The sequence below is a fragment of the Barbatula barbatula genome (assembly GCF_947034865.1).
Source record: "Barbatula barbatula genome assembly, chromosome: 16".
In the NCBI taxonomy this organism is placed as follows: Eukaryota; Metazoa; Chordata; class Actinopteri; order Cypriniformes; family Nemacheilidae; genus Barbatula; species Barbatula barbatula.
In genome coordinates, this window is record NC_136779.1 from 18,428,084 (window position 1) to 18,447,747 (window position 19,664).

The 19,664-nt window shown below is 48.6% G+C and overlaps 1 protein-coding gene across 2 annotated transcripts in view; it reads right to left on the reverse strand.

Moving 5' to 3' along the window:
• The window catches only part of adam11 (ADAM metallopeptidase domain 11), an 89,478-nt gene that overhangs the window by 23,273 nt on the left and 46,541 nt on the right, over window positions 1–19,664 (reverse strand). For both annotated transcript variants that reach the window (XM_079477138.1, XM_079477139.1), the window contains 5 exons: window positions 8,919–8,990; window positions 8,666–8,758; window positions 4,904–4,984; window positions 4,754–4,804; window positions 4,080–4,143 (listed from right to left, as the gene is read on the reverse strand). In XM_079477138.1, the coding sequence (XP_079333264.1) occupies window positions 4,080–4,143; window positions 4,754–4,804; window positions 4,904–4,984; window positions 8,666–8,758; window positions 8,919–8,990 (361 nt within the window). The remainder of the gene's footprint in view (window positions 1–4,079; window positions 4,144–4,753; window positions 4,805–4,903; window positions 4,985–8,665; window positions 8,759–8,918; window positions 8,991–19,664) is intronic.

Here is a 19,664-nt window from a genome sequence, read left to right on the forward strand (position 1 = left end):
GGAGCAAATGTTCCACAACTTTCTAGTCAGAGAGGACCACCGCAACTACCTTCGCTTCTTGTGGTTCAAAAACCATGATCTGGATGGAGAAGTGCAGGAGTTCAGGATGAGAGTACACGTATTTGGGAACTGCCCCTCCCCATCTGTGGCTATCTATGGACTGAAACGGTCAGCGATGGAGGGAGAAAAGGAATACGGCAGTGATGCAAGAGAGTTCATTGAACGTCACTTTTATGTGGATGATGGACTAAAATCATTCTCTTCCACAGATGAGGCCATTGACATCCTCTGTAGAACCCAAAAGATGCTGGCTCAGTGTAACATTCGCCTGCACAAAATCTCATCCAACTGTCCTATGATCACAAGTGCCTTTCCAAGTGAGGATCTTGCAACGGACATGCAGGGCCTCGACCTCGGGCAGACTACCCCACCCATGCAGCGCAGCTTAGGCTTGGGCTGGGACCTGTCCACAGACCTGTTCAGGTTTCAGGTAACCATCAATGAAAAGCCCTTCACTAAACGGGGAGTGCTGTCGGTCATTAATAGTGTGTACGACCCGCTTGGCTTTGCTGTCCCAGTTATTGTAGAAGGCAGAGCCATACTGAGGGACCTTTCCACTGACATTTGCGAATGGGACACCGAACTGCCTAAAGATAAATTACAACAGTGGCGACAATGGAAAGACTCCCTCAAATATCTACGACAATTTGAAATCCCCAGAATGTACACCTCAATACCACTATCTGCAGCTCTTACTAAGGAGATCCATGTCTTTTGTGATGCCTCCACTAAGGCAGTGGGCGCTGTTGCTTACCTCAAACTCACGGATAGCGATGAACACAGTGAAGTCGGTTTCCTTCTCGGCAAAGCACGGCTTGCTCCTAAACCAGACATCACTATACCCAGACTTGAACTTTGCGCAGCAGTCCTGGCTGTCGAGGTGGCTGAGTTGGTCCAGGAGGAGCTAGACGTCGCAGTCGAACAGATGAGCTTCTACACAGACTCCAAAGTAGTGCTCGGTTACATCTTCAACAAAAAGAGACGTTTTCATGTTTATGTGCACAACAGAGTGGAACGCATTCGGCGCTTCACACAAACTCACCAGTGGCGTTACGTGCCCACTCATTTAAATCCTGCTGACCATGCCACACGAGCACTACCCGCTGAGCAGCTCTCTAACTCCACATGGATTAGTGGACCCGCTTTCCTTTCCGATTCAGGAAAAAGTCAAACACAGGCAGAGTTGTTCGATCTTGTAAACCCAGAGACTGACAATGAACTGCGACCTGAGGTCACTTCTTGTGCCACCACTCTCTCAAAGGATAGACTCGGTAGTGTCAGATTTGAGAGGTTTTCGAGTTGGAATGTACTACTTAAAGCTATATCCAAACTCCAACACATTGCCCAGTCATTCAAGCTGAATGCAGAGAGCTCCTGTCGTGGCTGGCACAGCTGTAATGAACATTTAACTGAAAAACAGCTCAACCTAGCCAAGAACACTATCATTCACACTGTTCAAAGAGAAGTTTATGCAGAGGACATAAGACAAGTTGAAAAAGGTCTGCCCCTTAAAAACTCTAGCCCGCTTAGCAATCTGGGCCCTATTGTGGACGCTAATGGGGTCCTCAGAGTGGGTGGGAGACTAAAACGTGCACAGTTGACATCGGACAAAACAAATCCCATACTCATCCCTGGAAAGCACCACCTTGCCCAGCTCATTATAAAACACTTCCACGGGAAAGTATGCCATCAGGGTAGACATTTTAATGAAGGGGCAGTCAGGTCTGCAGGTTTTTGGATTGTGGGAGGCAAAAGAGCAGTAAGCAGAGTGATATTCAACTGCGTCACATGCCGCAAACTAAGGGGTAGACAACAGGAACAGATCATGGCTGAGCTACCAGAGGACAGGCTGTCCACTGACCCTCCTTTCACGCATGTAGGCCTTGATGTATTCGGCCCCTGGCCTGTCATGGTCAGAAAAACACGTGGGGGGCAATCGGATGCTAAGCGATGGGCAGTTATATTTACATGTATGAGCACACGCGCCATTCACATTGAAACTATAGAATCAATGGACACGTCGTCGTTCATCAATGCCTTACGTCGTTTCTTCGCCATCAGGGGTTCAGTCAAGCTTCTTAGATCTGATTGTGGGACAAATTTTGTGAGCGCCTGCAAAGAACTGCAAATAGACAAACAGGGCTGTCACAACAGCAAACTTCACAGCTTTCTCAAAGACTCTGGCTGCAAATGGCTCTTTAACCCCCCACATGCATCACATATGGGTGGCTCCTGGGAGCGCATGATTGGGGTCACACGCAAAATCCTCGATGCAATGCTCCTAGAACATAGAAATGCAAAACTTACTCATGAGATATTAGTGACATTAATGGCTGAAGTCACTGCAATAGTGAATGCTCGTCCGCTCACAGCAGTTTCTACAGATCCAGAAAGCCCAGCCATTCTTACGCCTGCCATGTTACTCACACAAAAGGTTGCTACCCCACCAGTCCCACCCGGCCAGTTTGAAAGCAGGGATCTTTTCAGAGCACAATGGCGGCGCGTGCAATACCTCGCCGATGTTTTCTGGAGCCGATGGCAAAGGGAATACATCTCAGGACTTCAGAACCGCCGTAAATGGAAAACAGTAAAACCAAATCTACAAACAGGAGATGTTGTTCTGCTAAAGGAGGCACTTGAACATAGGAACAACTGGCCACTTGGACTCATCACAAAAATCTTCCCAAGCCAGGACGGGCTTGTCAGGAAAATCGAGGTGAAGATTTTCCGCAAGGGTGAACTCAGATGCTACATAAGACCTATAAGTGAGGTTGTGTTATTGGTGTCTAAGGACAGTACTTAGAATCAGGTGCTTTGTTTTCATTGTATTTTGTTTGCATTTACATGCTAGTTATGGATGACATTCTACTGATGTCAGGCGGGGAGTGTTCTGTCTCTCTCTGTTCAACAGTATTGTATTATTTCGCTGGTGCATTTCTTTATTTTTTCCACTAGGGGTCAGTATCTCCGCTAGCGTTTGTTTTTTTGGAGTGCTTCTTCTTCTATGATATATTGCGTGGGTGAGACGGCGCTCTGTAGTGATGTGCGGAGGCAACAGGAAGAAGTTTGTTACACGCGGTGAGAAAATCCCCAAAGGAGTTGACATGCTACATTCCTCTCAGACCCCTTACGTCTTTGGGAAGTTTTGATATGCCATAATCTGTAAGTAATTAGCGGTCAATTTGTTTTCTAAAGTTCTAATTGTTTGAAAGGTTGTTTGTGTTCTAAGTTAGCTCATGTCGCTAGCTTCTGTTTAGTATGTGGTTGCACAATATCGTATAAGTCAATGTTAGCACTGTTTTTTCTCACAATCCAGGTCGTCAGGTACATACAAGAAGTTTTTGTTTCCCTGTGTAGCTTTGACTCGAATTGCCTGTAACTTTGTACTGAAACTGTAATCAGCTGCAGTATATTTTACGTACACATACTGGCAATCTGATACTACCTGAATTATGTAGTTTGTGATTCTTATATCTGCTATTTCTGGTCACTTACAGCATTTATATTCACAGCTATGAGTCTCGGTTTGTTATATAATGTATTTTTATGCAATTTGTTTGTATGTTTCACAGTTTTACAAAAATCAGAAAAAGAGGTCTTCAGTAAAGGCATTAAGAAGAAAAAAAACTGTGTCTTGTCATCCTGAGTTCCACCTCCTTTAACTGTATGTTTAGCTCGCTGCATAGGCTGAGTAGCCACACACTCAACCGAGGGCAGAAGACTTTCCTTGTGATCTGGCGCTATATAGAAATTAATTTGGCCATCAAGTTATGGGCATGGCGCCTCTAAGATAATGGTTGGGGAAACACTGGTACCTACTGAAATTTTCCCTAGAAGTTCAGAACATTTTTATTTTATTTTATTTACTTTCTGCCAACTATAGACCATGTCCAAAAAATTAAAGCTGTCCATTATCAAAACTCACAGAAAAAAATATTTAGAATTGGATTGCTGAGTGGACTCATAGCATGTTTATACAGATGTACAGTATCAGGCATGCTTTATTTTCTTTTACTCACTGTGACCCCAGAGTGCCTGACACTGGGCATCCCGAGTCTTACACCGGCCCCCATAGCAGCGACCCTGAGCAAGCCAATAAAAAGTACACCATAAACTCATTGTACACACACAGAGCCTGACTTAATGTGTTAGTCAACGCACAGGAGCAACTCCAGTGTTGTCATGTGTGGACTGCATAAAAATTTAAATCTTAAAGTTGTGAGGCTATGGGGGCTGATTTAGTGAGCTTGATAACGCCAGGTACACAAGTCGACAGATCACTGTTATCTCATCACACTGCACATCTGTGGTAACATTTAGTGTATGTCATGCACAATGGATTGGCGACTCGGGTAACACAGTACCAAATTGTTCAAGATTTCAGTCAGAACATTCTAGTTCTGTCTGGGTTACAGGCTATCCCTGCTTCAAAATAAAACCCTACATTCTCTCTCCCAGGTGTTTGTTTTTGTTAAAATGATTGAATAAGGCTTACAAGTTCACCTTGCCAACCCTGTCTTCTTCATGACCACAAGAACCATAATATTAATGTGCCAACTGGCTTTTAGTCGTTTAAGAGATATGTCTGCCTGTGCTCTGCAGGGTAAAATATGCATTGCTAAGAATTTTGTAAGGAAACATGTATTGTGACACACACACAGACGGACAGAAAAAGAACAGATAGGCAGATTACCTGTCCTCCATCACATATGTAACCATCCAGTTTGTGAACATTGTAAGGACACTGCATGAGAAATTAATAATGCATAGATGCATTAGCTGAACAGATTATATATTGTTATAATTATTATGTATTATGGTGATTATGTAAATCTATAATTACTTCACTGGAATCACCAGTGCACGTCTCTGGTACATCACAATCATTTACTGCATCTCTGCAGATCACTCCTCTCTGCTCATACTGCAATAGACACACACAGTCTTTTTGTTAAGCCTTTAAGATTAAAGTTTTAGGGTAAAAGATGCAATTACTATTTTATAATTTTAATTTAGATTAACCTTAATTCTCTTTCTGTTTCTCTCTTGACGTTATTTCGACCAACAGTATGTAGTTTGAACTTGAAATCGATCACCTCTAATCGTATTTACAAAAGGCCAATGAATTGGCGAATGTCGATTGCATGCCAATCTCCACCCCGCACATATGGGTATAAAGGAGGATGGTGTGCTCATTCATTCAGCCTTTGTTCTTTGGAGCCTGGCACAGTGTTTGTTGGTGAATAGCCAGTGATTCCTTCATCTCTAAAATACTACTTCTGCTGGATTTTTCAATACGGGCAACGAAATCGTCCCCCATCCTTACCTTAAGTTGCGTTCCCCTGAGTGTTTCGGCAATTTGCCTGTTGCCTCTTAAATGTCTCGCCACTGTGCACTCAGATCCTCTCCGACTTGGACGGGCAATAAATCTGCATCACGTTTGGGATTAGCCATGTTCTCACTGCGAAACATGTTTGGCTTGCACTTCAGCGCTGCCGGCTGATGCAGTGAGCCCCGTGGGAGATATGTGGATGTATGTGATATATTGTACAAAGTCAATCTTTTGATATCAGGGCATGAGGATGATTTACTGCTGTTAGACATGGACGATGCATCAAAGCATAGGATGGGACGGAGTTGTCAGGCGTGCTTTCCTGGGGAGCTGCAAGCATTGGGTTGCAATAGAATGTTGGTATTTGGGTACAATGCTAAGCCATGGTGATGCTAAGCCATGGTGATGCCGCAAACCTCCAGTGCCATTCTTCCCAGAGCTGACGAGGAGCTGACTATGACTTTGAACGGCCCATTCTTATGGATCAGCGCATACATATCAGTCAGGCCCGTCCGCCCTGACTTCGAACTTTCTAAAAACAACTCAAAACATACATGTTCTGAGGCCATGTACCCCTCCCGGGTACATGGCATCGTTTAGCATGTTGACTGAGAATGTTATATGCTCTCCTACTTTGGATAAAAGCGTCTGCCAAATTAATAAATGTAAATCTCGGTATGAAACTGGACTCAGTTTCCATGACATGTGCGGCTTACCACAGTGCACGATCAGTCGGTGCATACCTGCTTGGAGCATTTCAGGTGGAGCATTTCCAGAGGCTCCTGGGCCACGTGGCTTACTCTGTGGAAGTTTTGATGCATATGAGACCACTACAGCACTGGCTGCAGAGTCAAGTTCCTTGGGGAGTGTGGCACAGTGGCATGCTGGAGCACCCTCAGTCCTTGGTCAGACCTGACTTTACTCAGAGCAGGGATACAACTACAGGTCTCGAGGCACATTGTGGTCATGATCGATGCCTCGATGTTTGACTGGGGTGCAGTGTGCATGCAGTGTTGGGTCGTGGGACGTGCCCCCACCTGCAATGGCACATCAACTTCCTAGAGCTGCTGGCTGCCTTGCTGCCGTGGCGTACATCTGTTGGACAGGTGATGCACTCTCTTGGCATGTAAAACTCTTGGAAAAGTTGCGGAGAACCTGCAGACACTCCCCGCTGGGGAGGAAGACCCAACCTTATTGTTCATTGAACCATAGTTCACTGGTATTTTGAATGTACAATCAAAGGTGATATGTTCTCAAGTTCAAACCCTATACTGTCATTCAACATAATGTCTTGTTCCCTTCAGCAGGGACGCATTACCAGATTTATGAACCAGAAGAGAAACGTGTGAATGAGCAGGGGCGGACTAGAACTAAAAATGCTTTTTGGACAAGGGTAGCCCAACAATATGCATCCACCCCTGTGTATAAGCATACAAAATCCACAAAATTATAAGTAAATGAGCAAATACAGTGCAGACTGGAAAAAGTAAGTAAACTTCTTTGTTAGGCTATTTCGCCCTTTGCCGTGTTTTTTTGCAATAAGTTTTTTGTTAGTTTGGATGTCAAAGTTTGGTTTGTACTGTATGTGTATACAAAAATTATAAAATAATGTATAGCAAATCACAAATCCCACTTTATGTATGTAGCATCATAGCATACTGATATTGGAAGTTCTTGTATTTTCTTCCAACCACTTTGTTTGCATTTATTTTAATGTAGAATTGATGGAGCCCCTCAGTATAGCTTTAACAATAAAATATACTGTAGGTGGGACATATTATGTTAACAAAATAGTCAAATAGTTTACAAAATAGTTTACCTATATAGCAAATACCTACACTATGTTTTACAGAAAAAAACACAACAGAGGACATTTGTATAAAGAGTACAAACAGAGAAGACCCTCCTAACAAAAGCAATGTTAATGGAATTTGCAGTGGTTAATGTAATAAACCAAAACTCCACTGATGAATGAATGGAGAAACACCTCAGGAGAAGCCAGTCTCTGCCGGGAGTGCCAGTTCTCCCCTGACACATTACAGCTGCAGTCAGAGTAATAGTTACTGAGTAAATGTTTATGATTAACAGGGAGTAAATAAGTACATTTTATGATTAACAAGGAGAGCCTGAGCCGATTTTATTGAATTTACATTTGTTTAAAATAGTTTAGGTATGATTTTGTGGAGGTGTGATTATGTGAACAATATCACACAAAAGATGAATGATTATAATAAATGATGCTACTGAGTGCAGCTATCAATTTCAAAGGATTTAAAGGGTAGTAATCTAGTAGTAATGATCTGGAATTATTCAAGATAGGAAATCCAAATCCATCAAGTGGAAAAAAGTTTTGTGACATGTTTGTGCATTTTTGCATTTACCCCTTGCTAGGTTAATGCATTTGATTTTTCTGATATTTCATTTGAATAGACAGAATATGAGCACGACCGGAGATCAGCATTTTCAACTGGATGTTACCAAATTTGATGTCAGAAAAAATCCTTTGGGAACAGTCATGCATTTTAATCATTGACTTGAATTGATGGCGGGAGAATACTAATTCATATTTATCTTCAGTCTGAATGTGACTGACTGATTTCTAACACTGCCACAATCCTCATTGCAAAACCTGATTGTACATTTTTGTACCTTTCATTTTTACCTCCTAAATGGTTCTTATTTTATTTTTTATATAAGCTTTTTTATTGATAAAATCGTTCTTGTATGTAGCGTCAACGAATTCTAAGTCTAGCACGAATGTGGCTGTATCTTCACAACACTTTTGTATATTGACACAAAACCTGATATGTATCCTAGGATGCACATCTTTTTTGCCTCATAAACATTACCTAGTGCTCAAAAGTTAAAAGCTATTTAATTGTTTTCTAACTTCCTTTCGCTGTTGTAAAGTTTGTTTTTCAAAATGTGATCATGTGACGTCCAAAATATTTAGCTTTAAGCTATATTTATTAAAATTCTCAATAGTAATTACATTGAATTAAATTTAATAGAATTTTGTTTTACTAAATTAAAGTGTTCACTATTTTTCCAGTCTGCACTATGAATAATGTTTAACAAAACAACTGCTTGTGTTTCTACATAGTTATGACTTTGAAAAATATACGAATACATTGAAAATGATTTGAGAAATCTGTTTATATCTAGAAAAACTTTAATGAAAATATATTATAATGAAATATATATATATAAAATATTAAACTAAGACAAAGTGTAACAACAAAAGTGTAACAACTAAAGTGTAACAACACTTACCTTGCACTGGCGACAACAGAGTCCTTTTCTACACATTGCATCATGGGTAAGAGTACATTTCTTACAACATGCCCCCCCAGCACGGAAGCATTCCTACAGTTAATAATTAATGTTTTAGGTCATTACAACATTCATTGTCACTTTCCTATTTTTTATACTAAGACACTTCAGGAAACTCTGCATGTTTATTTAATAATATGCTACTATGAAATCAAAAACCAGGAAATCTGTGTGAGATAATTTCGCTACCCACCATTTGAGAGCCACAGTCACATTCTTCTCCTTGTTCCACAAAGCCGTTTCCACATTCTGGTGGATCTAACAACTGCAAAAACAGAAACCAGTGTGTCAATACACATCTATTTCTTAGATCTCTCTGGGGTCCGATGCCCCCTTAGGGCCACAAGGGAGTGAAAGGGGGTTCGCAGAACAGCCTAGAGAATAACTAGGCTCAATGCACCCCAAAGGATTTCCAAAGTTGTAAAACATAGTTCTCACTGATAAGTCATCGATCTGAAAAGAACTTACAGTTCCCTTTCTGTCAATCTCTCGACGTTGTGTCGAAGCCGACAGATGGGGTTCGCCCTTGAGAACCAATCATCTCTGACTATTTTGAAAAGGCCAATGAAATTGGCGAATGAAATTTGCATGCCGGGCTCCGCCCCCGGATATCCGGGTATAAAAGGGGAGCCGGCGTGCTCATTCATTCACCTTTTGTTCTTCGGAGCCTTCGCATCTGATGACATTCTTCGAATTGCCGATCTCTACGACGCGGTGCAGCGGAGATTCCCCTGGGCGTCCTGGCAGTTCCTGAGGTATTTTTCTAAAAGAGCAATTTCCTCAGCGTGGCATTGCCCGCTGATCTCTTGGGTGCAGTACACTCATCGAGGACGGGGACGGACACGGTGGTTGCCGCAAGTGTTCGGGGGTCCGACCACTGTGGCAGCCTCGTGGATTCGTCCTGCCTGCACGGCGCGCGGATGGCTATTCAGACGTTGCGTCACTGCGCGCGGATGGCTAGTCAGACGTTGCGTCACGTTGGCTATGTTCTGTTAAGAGCAAGCCACCACCTCGTTTGCTTCCCGTTCTGTGACCGCAGCGGCTACGGCCCTGCCGTCAGCGGCGGCGAGCAGCGAGGGTGATGTGGGGATTATCGTGAGCGTTAATCTGTCAGCCGGTCGGCTCGCGGACCGCTCGCGCCCCGTCTCGCTTGTTTAGCAGTTCCCCAAGGATGGTCCTAAGCCATCTTATTCCTCAGCCATGCGCTCGGACACGAGCCGTGGAGATGAGGTGTCTCTTGCAACATCGGAGCGCGACCTGCTGGCATCAGACTCTGGCGATTCCCTGAAGCTCCCTCCCTCGGGAGGTCGAGCACAGGTGAGAGCAGACGTCAAGATGTCAGCCATGCTCGCTCGGACCGCCGTGAGCGTCGGGTTGCGGTGCAGCCCTGGTGCTCGCGGCTGGGTACTCGCACATTGGGCCCGGCTCAAGTGCCAAGTTTTACCGAGCTGCATAAGGAGTTCAGTAGGACCTGGAGCGCCCCCTTCGGCGCGCTTCCGTCCAGCTGACTCTATCGCCCTCTCTTCCCTCGGGGCGGGGGGGCAGCTAGGGACTATGTCAATGCACCCTGGGTGGAGCATGCAGTCGCGGGTATCCGCAGACGGCGGCCACCTGGGGAGCTTGACCTAGGCTCACCGTCCAGGGCATGTAAGGTCTCGACATCTCTGGTCATGAGGCTGGCAGTGCCGTGGACCAAGCTGCCTCCACTCTTACGCCATGGCCATCCTGCAGGCCAGGGCGCTAAAGAGAGCCTCATGGGGTAAGACCGGCCCAAGTAGTGCCGCCGCCGACTGGCCCTCCGGGGACCGCGGTGGCAGCGCAGGCTGGGTCGGACGATGTCCACATCAGTGGCCCGGAAAGTTGCCTCGGACCCAATCTTGCGCAGGGGGGCGAGCTCGAGAAAGGCCACTTTCCCGATCTCCCCTCTCGCAAGGTCGGCTGATTGGTGGCGCTGTCAAGGACTGCTCCAGCAGCCTTTTGACAGTGTAGAAACAGACCGGCCTGCTGTGACCCGGCCGCCTTTCGGCCGTCGAGGTCTCGCACGTGGTCTGCCCCCAGCAGCCCTGGCCTTCTCCAGCGTCGACTCCGGTTCCGGTGCCCCCGCAGGTGGCCCCCCGGAGGAAGACGTCGAGAGAAGGACCACCTAGAGAGATTGAACCATCGGGCCCGACCCAGCCTTGGTTGCTGGATGGTCGGAATGGGGCGGTCCCTGCCGTGTCCCAAACACCTTCTGGGCCCCTTCGGGGGCCTAGTGCCCGCCTTCTCACAAGGAGAGGTCTCTCTCTGGGTCCCACTTGCAGCCGCTCTCACCCTCTGAAAGATGGTGTTCGGCAACTCGACGTTGCGTCGTGGCGGCACGCAATGACGAGTATAAGGCAGCCCTCAGCACTCTCGCTTCGACGGTGCTTTGAGCTGCGCCATCGCCTGGCAGGTGATTTAGCGGAGCCGTTCCCCCCGGGGGGAACAGCACTGCTAGTCATTGAACCAACCCCCGCGGGTTGATGAAGTAGATCGCAGCCCCCCCTGTGAGGTCTCTGGGTGCTTGGTTAGCATTTCAAACCATCACGGTGGCTGGGAGTGTGGTCCGTCTCGGCATTCGATCCAGCTCGCCAGACCTCCGCCGGACTTCAGGCATCCTCTTACCTCAGCAGAGGCAGGAATGTTCCTGTGCTCCAGGCCGGGGCTGCCACCCCTCTGGCGCAGGCGATCGAACCGTCCCCTCGGCCGAGATGTCCAGTGGCTTCGACAGCCGCACTTCATCATCCCCAAAACCAGGGGTCGCTGCATACCTTGAGCAGCACCTTGCAAGGGTGCCGTTCGGGATGCGCAGAAGCGCGTCCTGGTGTCTGTCAGACGCCAGGAGTGGTTCATGACAACTGACCGCATACTCTCATGTACAGTTTCCCTCGGCACTGTCGAGGGGCTGGCATGTCAGTAACGGGTCAGCCGGGAAAAAGAGAGCAGCTCTCCCTGGCGCGGAGCTCCCCTTTTTCCTGGTAGAGAACTCAACACTGTCTCCATGACGGCGTGCTCGCTCACGAGCACGCACAGTCAGTGCTGAGCTGCTTGAACTTTCAGGCAGCAGCCAGCGGTCCCCTGAAATCAGTTTCAGAGGCTCCTGGGCATGGTGTCCTCGGGGGTGGCCTGTCCCCCTCGGGTTGACGCACATGGGACCGCGACAGCACTGACTACAGAGATGAGTTCCCTGGAGAGCGTGGCGCACTGGCAGTAGGCGTATCGTCATTACGCCTGCTGCCGTCGCATCCTAACCCCGAGCAGGTCTTGAGGCCGGTCGTGGTAACGACAGACGCCTCCCTACGGGGTGCGGTGTGCAACGGGCGCGCAGTGTCGGGTTGCTGGACGGGCCCCCGCCTGCGTTGGCAGATCACTGCCTTCAAGTTGCTAGCTGTCCTGCTTGCACTGATGAGGCTACGGCCTCTCGTGCAGAGCCAGCATACTGGCCCGGACAGCACGACCGACGTAGCATGCTTAACCTCAGGGTGGCATTCGCTCGCTGCAGTCATCGCAACTCGCCCAAAAACGCCTCCTCCCGTGGAGACAGCAGGTGGCAAAGCCCCTGCAGGTCACATGCCCACCGGGTGTCCTGAACCAGACAGCCAAGCGCTCTCTCGTCAGTTGACACCTCGTGGGAAGTGACGACTCCACCCCTGGTGGAGACAGCAGGTGGCAAAGCCCCTGCAGGTCAAACGCCCACCAGGTGTCCTGAACCAGACAGCCAAGCGCTCTCTCGTCAGTTGACACCCCGTGGGAAGTGATGACTCCACCCCTGCGGGCTGGCCTGGGTGTGGTTTGGGCGGGCACAGGGGGACCTGTTGCCTCCCTGAACACCACCCAGTACCGCTGGGCACTCCTTGGACGAGGACCCCCTCGACACGGAGGCCCTAGCGCGCAGCCTCCAGTGGAGACAGCAGGTGGCAAAGCCCCTGCAGGTCAAACGCCACCAGGTGTCCTGAACCAGACAGCCAAGCGCTCTCTCGTCAGTTGACACCCCGTGGGAAGTGACGACTCCACCCCTGGTGGAGACAGCAGGTGGCAAAGCCCCTGCAGGTCAAACGCCCACCAGGTGTCCTGAACCAGACAGCCAAGCGCTCTCTTGTCAGTTGACACCCCGTGGGAAGTGATGACTCCACCCCTCCGGGCCGGCTTGGGTGTGGTTTGGGCGGGCACAGGGGGACCTGTTGCCTCGCTGAACACCACCCAGTGCCGCTGGTCACTCCCTGGTCGAGGCCCCCCCCTCGACACGGAGGCCCTAGCGTGCAGCTGGCCGCGGGACAAGCGGAACTACGCTTCCCCCCAGTGAGCTTAATTGCGCAGGTCCTGTGCAAGGTCTGGGAAGGGAGTATCAAGTGCTGCTAGTTGCGCCTTACGGGCCCAACTACACTTGGTCCTCGGAGCTAATACTCCTGACGACAACTCCCCCTGGCCAAATCCCCTGGCGAAGGGCCTACTCGCAGGGGATGGACAAGTTCTGGCATTCGAGCCGGACCTCTGGGTCTGGCTCCTGGATGGGACGAGGAGTTCCTGGATGATCTACCCCCCACAGTGGTGGAGACTGTCACTCAGGCAAGGGCCATGCCCACAAGGCTGGATGCCTTTAAGTGGCGCCCCTTCTCGTCCTGGTGCTCTTCTCGAGGAGAAGACCCGCGGAATTGCTCGCTCAGGAACGTGCTGTCCTATTGCAGGAGAGGCTGGGGAGTAATCTCCCCTTCCACATTGGTGCGTGGGTACCCGCTGTCGCGGTTATCACGTACCAGTTGCTGGTGAGCCTCTGGGGCGGCATGACCTGATTATTAGGTTCCTCTAGGGCGCGAGGGGCTAAGGCCTCGTCCGCGCCCCGTACCCTCTTGGGACCTTAAGGTGGACCTTTGGGTCCCCTTTTTTCGGGCCCTGCGGAGAGCCCCCTTCCTCGTTCTGCGAGGGGGGATGGCTCTCCTGCTGGGGCTCGAGTCCATCCAGAGGGGGAGGCACCTGTAAGCATTCCGTGTCCACCGATTGCCAAAATTCAGGCCCGGTGACTCTCACGTGATCCTGAGACCCCGGCCGACTTACGTGCCCAAAGTTCCGCCGCCCCCCTTTTGGGAACTAGGTGGTGAACTTGCAGGCGCTCCCACACCGGGAGAAGGACCCAACCTGTACGTGGGGTGTCCAGTAAGCGCATTGCACCTCTACTCGAACCACACAGAGGGCTTCAAGGCCCTGAGTAGCTCTTCTCGCGCTGGATCGCACACGCCGTCACTACGGCGTGCCGATCCTAGCCTGTGCCCATTTGAGTGACGGTACACTCCGCTCGGGGTGTGGCCTCCTCGTGGGCATCGGCTCAGTGCGCCTCTCTGGCAGACATCTGTAGAGTTGCGGGTTGGGCTACGCTATACCTCGCAGAGGCTTGCAAACCTCCGTGGGGACTCGGCAGCTCGAGTCTTGCCAACAGGTGAGACCAGCAGTCGTGGGGCGTACGCCTGCGCATAGCGCCATTCCCCTGCTTAGGTGGATCAGTGCGCTATGGGCTGCCTCCCTTCTTTCCCCAAGGGTGAAGAATAGGCAGTCCGTCCATCCATCAATAAGCACTCAGGGCGGCGGGCTCGGCGGAGCAGCCCTGCCGCCTATGGCCGGGTATCAAGCTGAGTTATTACATATAGCTCTAACCGGACCTAGTGCCCCACACGTAGTAACCCCCCACTAGGGTGGTTCCGTCTGAGATGTCGTCATGAGATGGTTCCCCGCGTGGCAACCCATGGCCTCCCCCAGGTGGACATCCACCTTGCGGCATTCCGCACATACCTCCCATGAGTTCTCCCCTATTTGGTGAGACCATGTTGGTGTCTCCACTGTATTCCCCCCTAGGGTGGGAAGTGGTCTCCGTAGCGCACGTCCTCATTGAAGGAACAGCGCTTACCCAGTAGCCCTACGACTGGATGGCCCTCGCCAATGGGGCTGTCTGAGTTGGCAGAGGGCAGGGGCTACTCATCTTTGCCAAAAGCTCTGGGAGCCCCTGCCTGCCCACTGGAAGGTTACAAATTTCGCGATAGCGCTCACGTGTGGCTCGCCCAGGCCGGTCAACGTCGCTTCGCTAGAGATTGTGACGCGGCTAGTGCCGTGGCGTTTTCAATAGGAACCCCATCTGTCGGCTTCGACACAACGTCGAGAGACCGACAGAAAGGGAACGTCTCGGTTACGTATGTAACCTCTGTTCCCTGATGGAGGGAACAAGACGTTGTGTCCTTCTTGCCACGACAATAGCCGTCCGCTGCAGCAGTCACGAGATGCTCTCAGGCTCCTCAGCACAAAAGGTGAATGAATGAGCACGCCGGCTCCCCTTTTATACCCGGATATCCGGGGGCGGAGCCCGGCATGCAAATTTCATTCGCCAATTTCATTGGCCTTTTCAAAATAGTCAGAGATGATTGGTTCTCAAGGGCGAACCCCATCTGTCGGCTTCGACACAACGTCTTGTTCCCTCCATCAGGGAACAGAGGTTACATACGTAACCGAGACGTTTTTATTTGTATGAATTCTCATAATTATGGGCCTTCACAAATCAAGGAAATTTAAGTTTATTATGGCAGAGGCAACACACACTTTTATAAGAGAGATTAACCTGTTTATATACAGTTAATATATATATATATATATATATATACAGGTGTTGGTCATATAATTAGAAGATCATCAGTTAAATCAAAAGTTGATTTATTTCACTAATTCCATTCAAAACGTGAATTCAGTATCTCAGAAAATTTGAATATTGTGAAAAGGTTAAATATTGAAGACACATGGTGCCACACTCTAAATCAACTAATTAACTCAAAACACCTGCAAAGGCCTTTAAATGGTCTCTCAGTCTAGTTCTGTAGGCTACACAATCATGGGGAAGACTGCTGACTTGACAGTTGTCCAAAAGACGACCATTGACTCATTGCACAAGGAGGGCAAGACACAAAAGGTCATTGCAAAAGAGGCTGGCTGTTCAAAGAGCTCTGTGTAAAGAGGCGAAGGGAAGGAAAATATGAGGTAGAAAAAAAGTGTACAAGCAATAGGGATAAATGCACCCTGGAGAGGATTGTGAAACAAAACCCATTCAAAAATGTAAGGGGGGGATTCACAAAGAGTGGACTGCAGCTGGAGTCAGTGCTTCAAGAACCACTACACACAGACGTATGCAAGACATGGGTTTCAGCTGTTGCATTCCTTGTGTCAAGCTACTCTTGAACAACAGACAGCGTCAGAAGCGTCTCGCCTGGGCTAAAGACAAAAAGGACCAGACTGCTGTTCTCTGATGAAAGTAAATTTTGCATTTCCTTTGGAAACCAGGGTCCCAGAGTCTGCAGGAAGAGAGGAGAGGCACACAATCCACGTTGCTTGATGTCCAGTGTAAAGTTTCCACAGTCAGTGATGGTCTGGGGTGCCATGTCATCTGCTGGTGTTGGTCCACTGTGTTTTCTCCAACAAACACGGGGTAAATCCAAAGGCAACCATGAGTAGGCAGGCAATGGGTCAAATCCAGAAATATCAGTGGAACCATGAAACCAAAACAAAGGGGTAGACCAATTAATCAATGAACAGATATCCAGGCAGAATCATACACGCATAAACAGGCAGAGAATATAGGAATATGCTTGGTAAGGCAGATATACTGGCAATACTTAGAAAAGAGGTCCCAAGCAGGCTCAGACTATATAGTCACCAAATTGGAAGTGAATGCAGTGGCAGCAGAGGGGTGGAACGTAGGCGTTACACACATACATGTATATATATATATATATATATATATATACACATAGATATTATATTAAATCCTCAAATAAATACAAAATAGAATTTTATTCAACTTAAAAACAAAATGCAAAATCTAGACATTTTAAAACCAACTTCTACTTCATGAAACAAATTAAACTTCTATTTTTTTGAATTATATTATCCAGTAATAAACAATATGCAAAGACTGCAACATTTTTGTCACAAACTCAACTGACAGGCAAGTAGTTGCACAAAAATTATGTTGCGTAATCATATCCCACTGTCAATCCTCCTTCCTCCACTGACTGAACCAATCCAGGCTCATTGGAAATATGTTCATCTGCCTACATTTCTGAAAAACCCAAAATACGTAGCTCCAGGTACAAATCGCTGCACCTTTTGGGTGGAAAGTCCACCGGAGGCACATTTTTTCACATCTGATTCGGGTTTATTAAAATTTTAGAGGCAGACACGTGCACAAAGTTAGAGCGCCTAACCCCACCCCTACCCCAAACCTAAACCTACCCACTTTCCAACCAATTAAAACAAGCAACAAGCAAAATCAAGTCAGCCATGGGTATTTATTGCAAACACTGACCAAAAACATTATGAAAGCATTATAAACAGCTTGTGTTGCATTCCGAGTTTTCTAAAGCAGTACGGTATTGTTGTGTGAGCACGGTAGGTTTAAATCAAAGACAATCGTGCTCCAGGAATGAACACATTCATATTTCATTTACACAAGGTCAGCATGTGATGCAAGCGGAGTGGGACAGACAATGCTGTTGCATAACTTAAGCTAACATAATGACGAAACCAGTCATAAGACACACGAGAGCCAATGCGAGCCAATTCATAGTGGATGAAACTATATTCTCTCTATGTTGAAAAGAAATATTGGATTACACATGCAAATGTTGCCGCCAGAAAAAGTTTTTCCAGTTGTTTCACTTGCAAGCAACAAAACAGAAGATTGGGTTAACAGAAATTGGCAGACCTACTTCTAGAATGATTAACAGTGGATCAACCTCTGTTGACCAATGTCGGAGTGGATTACTTCAGTACTATCAAGGTGAAAAGAGGCTGCAGCCATGTGGAATGATATGGAGTGATTTTTACATGTATTGCCACCAGAGCAGTCTATTTAGAGGTTGCGTATGCTTTTTGACACGGACTTCAATCAGTGCATTGCGCAGATTTATATGCAAAAGAGGGCAAGTGTCGACAATCGGACGAATTTCATTGGTGCGAAAAGGGAACTTAAGCAAGCACTTGCATACCTGAATCGAAACAAGATCCAGAAAACCTTAGCACAAAATGTGGATTTTATTTATTTTTTGTTCAGAAGAAGGTTACAAAGATGAGTCTTTGTTATTGTGTCAGATGTTGACGAAAGAGATGTTTCTTTTTTAGATTCTTAAAGATGGTTAAATATGGCACCGTTCTTATCATCATTCCACCATCGTGGAACAGTTCCATAAAAGCTGCCTGAAAGTGGTTTTGTGCCTTGGGATGGCACCATAAGACATTGTTCGCTAGGAGAAGCGAACAATGATTTCCAGCGGAACGACACTGACCGGCCTAGGCGAGTCACGAATGAGCCTCCTTGCGAATCGTAACCATCCAGTGGTGTAGAAAGACATCAACTGTGTGACCACTTCTCTGAGCCAGTGCCTACGAGGAGGCTGCATCCCGGCGCTCACTACAGTGGGCAGGGGCCTGAGATTGGTAAACCAAGGGATGGCGCCACGATCCAGTCCGCCGGTCTCTGTTTGGAGATAACCCCCTGCTGTCCCCTGACACAGACAAAGAGCTGCTCAGAGCGAGAGCTCTGTGTTCGGTCCAAGTAGAGGCGAAAGATCAGGTTCTCCAGAGGCTCGAACAGGGACCATGTTAAGGGTAGCGGGGATCTCCTCGTCCCGTCCAGGGTTCAGACATGGGGGTTCCAGAGTTCTGGTCTCGGGTGCCCTTCTCGGCCAGGGGGGAGTGGCCGTCAGAGCGTGTGCTCCGAGAGTGACAACTGGTTGGGCCAATCGGGCGCAACTAGCAGACTTAGATGCTCCCCGTCCCTGGCTCTGCACAGTACCTCTCCCAGCTGTGCGCAAAGGCATCCATACCAAGGAGGTCTCGGTCAGGGAGTACCCAGGCGGGTAATGGGAGGTGTGCAGGGGGGCGAATAGGACGACTTGTGCCTGACCGAACTGCTCCCAATGAGCTGGACCACGGGGAATGGAGTCGGCAACTTCCACAAAGCGACCTGTCAAGAGAGCACGTCGGCTGTCTGATCGAGATCGTCCGGTATATGATTTGCCGCAGGGACACCACCCACTGCTGACTCCAGAGGGGAGGAGGCGTCGGGCGAGTTGCGACATCTGCCATGAACAAACGCCATCTGACAGTTGATATATGATAGGACAGCCATGCAGTCTGCAGCATGTGTTTGCGCCAAAAGAGCAGCAGGGTCCTTAACATCGCAAGGCAAGCTGTCAGAAACTCCAGGCAATTGGATTGCCACTGCAGATGGGGGCCTTTCCAGCCCCCGACACTTCCTGCTTAGCCGTCTGCCATACCACAGTACGCCTCACCACCTGCTCTAACGGGACTCCAGCCCGGAGTGGGACATGTCTGTCGGAGGGGCTAGGGTTCGCCGGCAGACAGACGTGTTGGGAACACCTTGTGCCGGTGTGCTCTCCAGGGAATCCGACTCTGAAGCCAATGCTGAAGCGGTCTCATTTGCATCATCCTGAGCGGTATGGCTGCCAACGGGGACGCCATATGCCCCAGGATCCTCTTGGTGTTTCAGGGCGACCGCTGGCTGCTATCTGACGAGGGCCAGATAGCACAGCATCGACTGGGCACAGTTCCCTGAGACATGCTGCATGGAAACAGAGTCTAGTTCCATCCCGGGAAAAGAGGTGCTCCGACAAGGGAGAGCATGCTCTTGTTTGACCTGTAGGCCCAAATGGTCGAGGTGCCAGGCACAAGGTCCCTGTGCATAGGCCACAGATCCCACGAGTGAGCCAAGATAGGTCAGTCGTCAAGATAGTTAGCATACGCACTCCCGGGGGGAGTGAGGGCAGCCTCCGTGACCTTCATGAAAGCACTGGGAGGCAGGGCCAGACCGAGGGGGAGGAGACTGTACTGGAATACTCGACGCTTGAGGGCAAAATCGAAGAAACGGTCT